The sequence below is a fragment of the Lactuca serriola genome, chromosome 4 (assembly GCF_051521515.1).
Source record: "Lactuca serriola cultivar US96UC23 chromosome 4, Lser_US96UC23_V15, whole genome shotgun sequence".
Lineage (NCBI taxonomy): Eukaryota > Viridiplantae > Streptophyta > Magnoliopsida > Asterales > Asteraceae > Lactuca > Lactuca serriola.
The window spans coordinates 279,386,147-279,397,918 of NC_136411.1; the positions used below are offsets into that span (position 1 = coordinate 279,386,147).

At 31.9% G+C, this 11,772-nt stretch overlaps 1 protein-coding gene across 1 annotated transcript; it reads right to left on the reverse strand.

The window, feature by feature from the left end:
- Positions 1 to 633: 633 nt before the first annotated feature.
- Positions 634 to 6,310, reverse strand: BGAL16 (beta-galactosidase 16). The gene is made up of 18 exons (XM_079034558.1): positions 6,085 to 6,310; positions 5,442 to 5,537; positions 5,238 to 5,350; positions 5,093 to 5,159; positions 4,759 to 4,851; positions 4,523 to 4,666; positions 3,836 to 3,930; positions 3,651 to 3,759; positions 3,332 to 3,535; positions 3,028 to 3,192; positions 2,532 to 2,713; positions 2,351 to 2,442; positions 2,146 to 2,255; positions 1,944 to 2,036; positions 1,741 to 1,842; positions 1,457 to 1,602; positions 1,026 to 1,359; positions 634 to 907 (listed from the first exon to the last, which is right to left on the reverse strand). The coding sequence occupies exons 1-18, from the start codon at positions 6,250 to 6,252 to the stop codon at positions 797 to 799; spliced, it is 2,424 nt and encodes an 807-aa protein (XP_078890684.1). The 5' UTR covers positions 6,253 to 6,310; the 3' UTR covers positions 634 to 796.
- Positions 6,311 to 11,772: the final 5,462 nt, after the last annotated feature.

An 11,772-nucleotide genomic window follows, 5' to 3' on the forward strand; every position in this document is an offset into this window, starting at 1 on the left:
GAATTTGGAGAATTGCCTTCCATAACCGTATCGGTTATATTATATCCATGTAGGTTTTGGAGAGGGTGCTACATTTAAAGGCTTGATGTCTTTGTTGCATGAACTATCTTGTAGATAAATCTTCTCCATGATGGTAAAATTATGTTTAAGAATTGTAATGTTTATAAAAAGTTGCTGCTACAAACTTACATTTAAGAATTGTAACGTTTATAAAAAGCTGCTGCTACACTTATCTTATAATGAAATTGATTGCCAATTATTGTTGTGATTTTTATGTTCCATGAAATTAACTATGTGGAAAAAATAAAAAATAAAAGACTATGACTTATGAGCAAAACTTTGTTGGCATATGGCTTATCTTATGTGTCTACTTTGAGAGTTACATGTACCATTAATTAGTCTTCTCACTTGATTTTATCATAATTTTGGTGCCGCTTATCTAATAGCTAAAAGTGTCGTCTATCAAAGGACATATCTTATACATATTCATATGCACTTGATTGTTAGTTATACCATGGCTAGCTCATATTGTAAATATTCTTACCATCCTACTTTTTATTTCACAATTAAGCTCGGGACTGCTGATTATCATAGTCGAAAATACGATTTTAACTATACGTTGTATTCTTTGGAAAATTCTAGAATTAACTATAACTTTTTCATATAGTTTGCTTGTATATATATATGCTTCACTTGCATTCATATTGAATTCTGATAACAAATTATCATCTCACTAACATCTTTTATGACTTCTTCTATGCGCAAATTAAAGAATCGAATTGTAAATTATGTGTTCTTATTCACATCGTGCATCCACCAAAAGCGTCTTAGGTGTGCCTGGACATGGATCTCCTCCAAAAGTTTCTACCGTATGAGAAATCGAACATTGCCTTTTCCCTAAGCAAGCCTGAAATAAGAAAAAAAAGACAATATAAATGCAAGTCAAATTGGCTATATACCTGGTCGAAAAATTGTAGTTTTACAAATTAGTAAGCTTCAATGGATTTAATATTCGAAAATCTCACCCTTTCAACGACACGTCGAGAAGTAGGCGAATGACATTTCCCTATGGAGTACCTCTCGCAGTCACCAGAAGGATTACCATGACTTGCAAATATGATCCTGGAGATAATTCGATTATGAGGACACCGTATATGTACTCTAGGCCTTGGTCTCCATGGATAGCGACGATGTGCTCCCCATGGATTTATCCTAGGAGGATGTGCATCTGACACATGCCCACAAACTTTGTTAATCGAAACAGTATCTAATGAAATGTTTAGTGGGTTTCCATATTCTTCCTCGAACAAAACCAGTAGGTTTCCTGTTGGTTTAAGGAAAGATCTGGGTACATTGTACCTATCAAACATAAGCCCAAGGTCACAAATCACAATTGCTAGCTATAAAAAATATATATAATCAAACAAGCAGTGACTGATCAATGTGGGTTTCGAACCATGTTTGTGAAGGAGAGCCCGTAGGGGTCTTAAATGAGACCCAATATCTTCCAATACTTTGGCCATTGATCCAAACTTCACCTTTCCCCATTGAACCCAGGTTTAGTGCAATCGAATCGTTACCCCTAGGCGAGTCAAATGTTGTCTGTGAAGTACAGGTCAACAACATAATTAATAAAAGAAGAGGTAAAAGATAGATTAATTTCAGAGAAATAAGAAAAAGGATAACCCCATTAATGTATGAGTAAGTGGTCAGAAAGGAAGAAGTCAAAGTCTCACGTACCTTGTACCATGTTAGAGTACTAGGAGACGAGTACTCGCTCCATGATACATGACTCGAGCCTACCTCTGTGTAAACTGAGAGCTTCTCCCCAAGCAATCCAACCTTTGTCAATAAATGAAACCTCATTTAGAGATATACACAACAACCATTGCAAATACACAATTTAGTGTTAAAAATTAAGATTGTTTGATTCTATGGCTCACTTGATATCCCCATAAGGAGCTCGAGACATTTTGATCTTGAATCACCACTTCTTGTAACCCTGCACGTCGACGCTCCATAAATGCTCCCGAATCCTTCACAATTGTATTGAAAGAATCAGTAATTCATTTTCTTTTCTTTATGGTAATTGAGATTTGGAATAGTAAAATTTGACAATGAGAGTGCATCATGTATATAACATACCGGTAATCCAACCATTACACTCAGGAGGGAAACATTGTTGGATCCGTTTAAGAAAGGAACAGTGTTTTCTAGTGTGAAGTTTGTAAATTTACGGGTTCCATGTCCAGCACCTTCAAATTGAAAGACATACCTCATCTTTCAGTACATTTGATCACAAGATAAGACATCATTTCAAGTTAAGAACCATATAAACACAAAGCCATACCAACAAGATCTCCATTAACATATGCATGTAAAACATGTCCATTAGAATTTACTCTAAGCATAGGTTGATCTTCAGAGAAGTTATTCTCCACTCTGTATGTTCACAAAGATTGAATTTCAGTTGGTTTACTGTTTACCATGGTTAATTAAATGGCAATGAATGTTATACATTGAACTTTTACCTTAACGTGTACCAAAGATAATCTGATGAGTCTTTTGTAGTATTCATTTGTTCCATCAATCCATTAAACCTCAATGAGGTCTGGTCAAATTCAGGGATAACTTCAGTGAATTCTTCCCATTGTTCAGCCGAAGTGAAGCGTATGATTGGTTGCATTGCTCGTGTACTAACTTGTGTGTTTACCTGTAGCAGTTGAAAGTTAGTAAGCTGGTTTTTTTGTCGTTCTTAGTGGATTTAATGGCATGATACTTAATCAGGTGATATATCTAATAATATAGAAATAACTACTTAATAAAAAAATTTAGAAAAAGAGTCTTCCCCCATTCAGTCCAAGACCTGGACAAAATTTCTTTCATTTATCATTTCATTATGTATACGATCATTTTCTAAAAGACATCGTTTATTCAAACATCAATTTAATAGAAAAAAAAAACAGAAACAGGGCCTAAGTGTATCATGATTGGAAAAAAGAGCTTCTTCAAATTCCAGAAACATACCATGGCAGTATTGAAGACTACAGTTCTGCAATCAGGTAAGATGCTAATCGAAGTTGGTGGCAAAGTGTAGTGCATATTACGAAATGCAACATTAACACTTTCTCTGTTGTCGTTATTAAGAAGAAATGCAGCGCATTCGCCTGAAGTTCTGGTGTAGACATACGCCTGTACATTCATTTCAAGATTTTGACTTGTTACATAAAGATTCTAAGGGTAACTGTATTGTTAAAAACAATACAACTCTCAAAGAGAGAAAAAAAACATATATTGTATCCATATTATGTAAAACAAAACACATTCTTACATCTTGTTTTTCACCCAAATGTTCAATAGCCAAATCTCCATAGAGTAATGGTTGCAAGGATTGCTTCAATGCTGCATGCATTTCTTTAAGGTGGCCGAATTTTGGTTGTCTGATAATGCCATATTCATCAAGCGGAGCTTGATCATAATAACCAGTAATGATAAATGCTGCAGAAGTGTGGCCAAAGTTCGTTCCTCCATGGTACTGTGTGATCATTACAAAGAAAAGCATAAGTTCATGCATGTTTACTTGTGTATTTCACAAGCTACGTACACTATAATGTATCTATATTTACAAGTTCATAATGTTTGTATCTTACCATATAATAATTCACAAAGGTTCCATTCATCTTTATTATGAACAGTGTCGTATGAAAGGCAAGATCTTCAGCTGATCTCAAGTATGCATCATCTCCAAACCCTTGTAAGCTTCAATAAACAAGAAGTTAGATAGTAAAGATCAAGTTCAATTTTAGAGGTAGTTAATAGGGAAATAAGTGCTTACAATGAAGTCCAATTCTCAGTCCATAGTGCAGGCTTATTTGGAGAGTTTGGCCCTTTCCATGTTTCCTCGCATCTCATCCCGTTGCACGTGTTGATCTGCATGAGTTACATGTTTGACCACAAGAGTCAATGTGTAGCTAAAGGATTGCTGAATCAGAACCCGGGATATAAATACATAAAATAGCAATGTACTACATTATAGCATCCACTTCCATTTCTTTATGTTAAAGCATTACACATTAGCTTTTTTTCTTATTAAGGCATTGTACTTTGAAAATCATGAATTATATATAGCATGATATCTTACTTTCAACGTGTCTTTTTATTGCAGTGAAAATTGTTTCGTATTTGGAGGAGATAGCTATAATCTGAGTAATTTTTCAAAGTAATAAATAATTGAAAGTAGAATTGTTGTTGGATTGGTGCCTCTCATTTGAAGGTTGAAGTCTCATTTGAGAAAAAAATATATGTAGATTTAGGAGGGAGAGAGAGAGAGAGAGAGAGAGAGAGAGAGAGAGAGAGAGAGAGAGAGAGAGAGAGAGAGAGAGAGAGAGAGAGAGAGAGAGAGAGAGAGAGAGAGAGAGAGAGAGAGAGAGAGTTAATCCATTTTTAAAAATAAAGAAATAAAAAATCAAAGAAAGTACATTGCTATTTCTTGTATTTTAACAATTAGAAGTAGAGCACGAACCACAGGATCAGGGGCATCATCTTGTTTGCACATCATCCATGGTTCATTAGTGTTTTGACCCACCGCCATTGTTGCAGTCCAGTTGACATACTGTCGTCCATCATCATGAAATGATCCTTCAACATTTTGGTACTCGTTCTCTATCTGTCATACATAAGAGTTTTTGTTAATAATACTTCGACAATGCTTTGTAAAAAATGTCAACATCTCATAGTAATAAAAAAAGATTGTCAAACCTGTGATAGAATAATTGGGCCTCCTTGTGAAGCAAACAGGTTTTCTTCCTTCATCATGTTGACTATTTTGGTTGTGAAGTTTTGCATGTAAAGCTGCCATAAATGCAAACAATATTAATTAAGGTCAATGTTTTGACTTTTTCATGTTCAAAAAACAACTTATGTATACTATAAAACGAAGATTCCATGTTAATATTTTTCATAAAAAGTCAAATATTAGCAGCTTCATTGTTTCAAAACAATATTGTACAAGCGACACAATCAATGCCCACATCAATATGGAACTTCAAAATCAAATAGCTAGTTTGACTTTTATGGTCAAAACTGCGGTTACCTTGAAAGGTTCGTTGTTGGTTCTGAAGACAATCCCAGGAACATCATGCAACCAAAATGGCAAACCTCTGAAAGAAATACGCATAAAAAGTTAGTTTCAAAATTCAGCTAGCTGAATGGTTAAAGACATGTAATATTACGCATACCCATAAGTCCATTCGGCCTCAATGAAGGGTCCAATTCGTAGGCTTACATACAGACCTTGTTGTTGGACTTGCTTAATGAAACTTATTACGTCATTTCTTCCACTAAAATCATACTGCATACAATTTAATAGAAAGATATACATATAAGTAATGCGCATATATACATAAAGAAGTAGGAATGTGGGTTCGAGTTTAAAGAGACACCTGGCCAGGTTGTGGCTCATGGAGGTTCCAAAACACATATGTCTGAATGGCGTCAAGACCACCTTGTTTGGCTTTAGCTATTAAAGATGGCCACATCTGCAAATCATTTGACTTGTAATTAAATCATCATATCTATATCTATATTTTTTAGAATCTGTAATAATTCCATATGCATATCATTTAATTATAAAAAAGTCAGCCTTCACAATCTTTGGTGTCATTTATATCAAATGACCAGAAAAGACGAAAATAACTTTAACCAAAGTTTCTTTGATGTTTAAAACATAAAAACAAAACCTTTGTTTCTTGAAACGTTTAAAAAAACATATTGATAAAGACTATTGAAACTGTGGAGGACCGAGTGGGCCAGTGTGAACATTATTTTTTTTATATCTTGAACTTTTAAACTTTTTTTTTCAGCTTTAATATTCAGGGTGCTTCGTGCATAATAAACCATGTTTCTTGAAAGTTAAAAAATACAAAAAAAAGGAACATTGATAAAAACTAATGAAACGTGGAGGGCAGGTAGGCAGTGTGAATTTTTTTTTTTTTTTTTTTTTTTTTTTTTATATCCATATAAAACTTTAAAAACTTTTTGTTGGTTTAATATTCTCATAGAAAGAGAAAGAGAATGTATACGTACATCAGGGGTGCTTCTTGCATAATGAATTGACCCCGAGAACAAAATCGTACGCTGCCCATCAATAATAAGTGATCTTCCATCATAACTCACGTTTGCTCCACCCACCACCACCGTGGTGCCACCACCAACCACCACTAGTAGTGCAATCAAACACCCAAACCACACCATCTCTTCCTCTCTCCCTCTCTCTCTCTCTAAAACTGAGTAACAAATGGAAATAAATTGTTAAAGCATTCTTGTTCAACTTTACATATATATACATATATATTTATTGGTGAGAAACTTGTTTGAGTATTCTTGTCCGACGTTACGTACATTCCAGTTGTGAGATAGAAAGAGACGGCGGAGTTGTTTAAGCAGATAAAGTAGTAAACAACAAAATTGTTGCATTGCACGGCAAACATGGTTTTTATAGGTTGGTGGGTCTTGACCATTGTTTAAGTGTGACCAATATTTTTTACACATATATTATTTTAAATAAAAATAAGTAGTTGTATTCGTATTATAAGATGATCTCGTTTTGTTTAATGGACTTTTTTAATGTGGTTTCTTTTTTATTGTAAAACAATCTTTGTGTTCCTAAATTATAACATATTAAAAGTATATATATATATATATATATATATATATATATATATATATATATATATATATATATATATATATATATATATATATCCACGTTTATTGGTTTTTATTACATAAGAAAGGGAAATGATGATGTCGATAAAACAAAATTAAATGATATTAAGGTTAATGGTTCATACGAGTTTGAAAACTAATAAGACTTTATTTTATATATTCTCGTAGTTTTACTGTTTGAAACACATAAAAATACAAACCAAAAGAAACACAAAAAATAACCATCCTTTGGTAAGGGTGTCAATCTTTTTATTAATATCTTGTAAAATTTTATTAAATAAATAGGTAAATTAAAAATTAAGAGAGATGGAATTTTGTTACCAATGGGATGCAGGGTCACGAGAGGCCAAGAACAATACCAACACGTGATGTGTATGATCTTTTGGCTCATATATGTCGGAATTCAAAAGAAAGTAATCTTTACTAAAGTAAGTATTAGTTTCACGTTTGGGATATAAATTGAAGGCTTTAAGTAATGTTGTCATATACATTTAAATGCTTTCAGTTTATAGGTTATGAATTTAAGTCATGCTAAAAATGTTAGTATTTTTCATAATTGGAAAAATGTTTGTTTTACAGCCCAAGATTATCTATTAGGTGTTGATGTAATGTTTGTTTGACAGCCCAAGATTATCTATCAGGTGTTGATGTGCATGGATTTTGTTACAATTAAGGATCTGGAATAACAATAAATTTGGATAATTTGAGGATGATGATTGTATCACTTTTTGAAATATGTAATTTGTCTTTATATCTAGGTTATACGAATTCAGAATTGAAATAATCCAAAAACTTTCAATTTTGAATAATCCAAAAACTTTCAATTTTGAATACAGGCATCATCAAAATTTAAAACACATAATACTTGTTGCGATTTGTGTTTTTTTTTTCAGTGACAAACTTATGCAAAGTAATGGTGAGCCAATTAATAATGTGCAATAAAAAGGTTTTTGAGGAAAATACATTTTAGGACCATTCTGCATACGTCTAAACTTTTCATAGGTATATATATATATATATATATATATATATATATATATATATATATATATATATATATATATATATATATATATATATATATATATATATAATAACGATAAGAACCATTTTCTTTTTGTTCGTCCAGGATATTTAATGATATTTAAATTCTTCTAGGACAACGATGTAATTTATAACTAGATTAAAAAATATGCACACTTTTATAAAAAAAATTAAAATAATAGTTCAAAGGTGGTGAATTTAGATCTCACTAAAAACTAAGTGTTTATCACTTAATGAAAAAATATTGTTTGTTACATGTTCAAATGAATTTTTTGTCCATTGAGTCGTATTGTACTCCAATGTTTTGGTTTGCTTATTCAATGTATTTATGAGAGGGAAATTTAGTAATTTAATCTTATAAATGAGTATTTTTATAATAATAACCATATATATATATATATATATATATATATATATATATATATATATATATATATATATATATATCACTGTTGTAAAAATCCCGATTAGGTCACGATTAATCTCCGATTAATTCCTAGGCGCTACTTGACCGATTAGAGAGCGCCTAGCGATTAGTCCATACATACAAAATGACTGAAACAGTAGAACCCGATTAAATTTTAACACTTTGAAGAAGTTATATCTCAATAGAAACTATTTGAGGTATGATTGGTGTTGTATTTATCATATTAACATATTTTGTTATGATATTAGTGGTATTTATGAACTTTTAGATGATATTAGTCATATTTAATTTTTTAAAATCTAACAAATTAGCAATTAATGCTCCCCGATTAATATCCGTCTAGCCGATTAATCCCTTGACCCCAGTCCACCGACTAGCTAATGTCGAGGGATTTTTACAACCTTGATATATATATATATATATATATATATATATATATATATATATATATATATATATATATAAGGATCAAATGAGAACACCTAAAAGGTTGAGAACGCGAGAACAAGTATATTCATTTGTGATTCTATGTATTCATTTGTGGAGAAATGATAAATTTTTATGCACAATCAACATAAATATGTTTTTTCTCTTTATTTGAAATTAAAGGCGTAAAAATTTATCATTTCTCCACAAATGAATACATGGAATTGAAAATGAATATACTTTGTTCTCGCGTTCTCAATCTTTTTGGTGTTCTCATTTGATCCTACTCCTATATATATATATATATATATATATATATATATATATATATATATATATATATATATATATATATATATATATATATATGACCATTTTCTCTGGAGTATGGTAATTCATTCCAAAAGCCCGGTTTGACAACTTTCTCCAAAATAGAGAATTCTAGAGTATGTGTGTTCGTTCCGGAGCTTTGGTCTGAAACAAGAATTTTCATACATTCCAGAATGTCATTTCGGACTACGACACTCCGAAACAGGAATCTATGTACAATTGTTAGTCTCCTGGTGTGAAATAACAATACGAAGTCACGGAGACAAGTTCCAGACAAGTATTCCGAACCGTTATTTCGAATTAGAAACTCAAATTTCATCTCATATATATATATATAATATATATATATATATATATATATATATATGTGTGTGTGTGTGTGTGTGTGTGTGTGTGTGTATGTGTGTGTGCGCGCGTGCATATACTTAGACCCTTACCTCTAATAATTCGTAATTATCTCTTATAACCGCCTGAGGATGAGTTTATCAGAGAATGAACACGAAGAAAGCTTTAACAACATGCATGTTTACCTATACAACCTAGGGCGAACCAACTCACATCAAAACTAATATGATGGATCGTTTCCAATCTTCTTTTGTGGCTATTAGATGTGTGGTATATTTCTTTCAACTTTTCTGTTGTTTCTTATGAGGTTAAAGGAATCTCTCGGACAGGGTAGGGAAGTATCGTTCATAACCTATGGAGTCGCCGTAAAAAATATAATAACGGTCACTGGTCACTATTTGAAATTGCGGTTCTCGTGGTGGTATAGCAGTGGTATAGCATTTTTCTATATTATGTAGAATTTATATATATATATATATATATATATATATATATATATATATATATATATATATTAGAGTATTAATTAGCTGATCATGCTTCAATGTTCAACCCACTCTGGCTAATTAGTTAATTAGTAAAATCATACTTCACATATCACAATTAGCTAATCATACTTCACAGGAACTTTACCAATGTCACAGTAAATCGTACTTTAATGCAATCATAAAGAAAACATAAGAAATACTAAGAATTTTATCATACCTCAATATAATCATAGTTAGCAAATGAAATGATTCAACAATTTGACAGTTGATCATATGGTACTTCAAGTATTCAACACAGTTAGCAAGACAACACATACATGGTTCCAGTAGAAGTCATCACAGTTACTGAATCACAATTTTAACCAATGGAATGTCATAAAAGCATGAGTTTGGGCTAAGAACAAACAATTTTATTCAAGGGAATGACACAAAAAAACATTTTTTTATGTAAAATAAGGATTTATAGCGTCACCGCTATTTTGAAATCACAATTCTTTACATCCACTAATCGCTATAGCATTGTGATAGGCTACATAGTTCATAACCAATATGGACAATGTCGTTACTTCTTGAATAGATCACGTATTCCCTGAATCTTATCTTGTGTGTACTTCTAAAAGCGTGTTCATGTATATGCGCACAAGAGGCGTGTCTAGTAGAGCATTGGAACCTTTGTTCTAGATGACATCTAAGTCATATATTGTGTCTAATTTTGAACAAAATTCCCATTGGCTAACTTATGATGCTCGTAAAGTGCTTGCCAACATCGATCATGTGAAATAATCAAGAACCTATTTCCCTAACATCCGTTATAATGTAGTCAACATTGATGTTCCCTAATTTTTTTGGTGTTATCTGTTAATAAACACAATGTACCGATAAAACGTTTAACGAGGAAATTCATGACTACATTAAACAGAATTTTGTTGAACACAATTTAATGACAGGTAAAATACCTGATACAATATTAAATTAATTTTCGTCATTTTTATATGTAGAAGAAGCTTATTTGATCATATTTACTTTTCCAGGAGGTTGACTAGCGTACTCACCCCATATGCAGAAATGGTGCTTCATAAAATGATGCAAAAGTATGTTCGGTAACAAGAAACAAAGATCCAGCCAAAGATCCCATCTCTGTTCCCGTTCGACATGTATCGAGTTTTTAATTTAAAATAAAAAACTTGTTTTGTAGATCTGAACCTTCATACATGTTCATGTGGGAATGACACAATTATTATAGTGTGCAGTCGTGCTATTGTGGCATCATGTCATTCGAACATCCATGAATTATTCGATCTGGTTCAATTACCGGACTGATGTGTTGCGGACTACCTACCTGACAAACATTTTGCACCCTCTACCCCTCTATCTGAATGGGAATATAAGACCCTTTAATGGTTGTTTTATTGCCTATGTAATTGCAATTAATTATGTGAATCCATAATGATATTCCAAAAAACAAGCAAACATTATGTATTACATAGATTAAGTAATAATTTTTACATAAACTTAGTTGATGAACATAAAGCTTACAACTTGTACACAACAATACTAAAAAAGAAAATACAACTACGAATTAACGCTATCTTCAAGCACAAATTTTTGGTTTCAAGTTTCTTCTTCGATCGAACTAAGTTACAAATTATCTACGAATTATTGTCTTTTGCTTCATCAACCCAATATATAAACCCAACCCGTGGTCCCTAAAAATCTAATATCAAACACATGACGTATATTGTAAATTAATATTAGTTCAAAGTAAAAATAATGAAAAGATAACTCTTATACATCTTTAGGACAAGCGTAAAATAGTCGTCCAGGGTTATTCCTAGTCATTGATGTCCTTATAATACCTTGATCGCTATTATTGCAGTATGCCGTTTCTTTGGTTTATGAGAAATGAATTTTGAGTAGTAAATTTAACAAGGTATCGAGTTTCGACACTTGAATTCAATTATATAATGGAATTTGTAGAGGGAATTA

Bases quoted from the DNA above. Each gene is read 5' to 3' on its own strand.
- BGAL16 (XM_079034558.1), bottom strand. From the start codon at position 6,252: ATGGTGTGGTTTGGGTGTTTGATTGCACTACTAGTGGTGGTTGGTGGT. The intron at 2,256-2,350 runs GTATGGCTTTGT...TTCAATTTGAAG, and splicing joins TGTTAATGGAGATCTTGTTG to GTGCTGGACATGGAACCCGT. The intron at 1,360-1,456 runs GTTCGAAACCCA...TATGTTTGATAG, and splicing joins GGCTCTCCTTCACAAACATG to GTACAATGTACCCAGATCTT.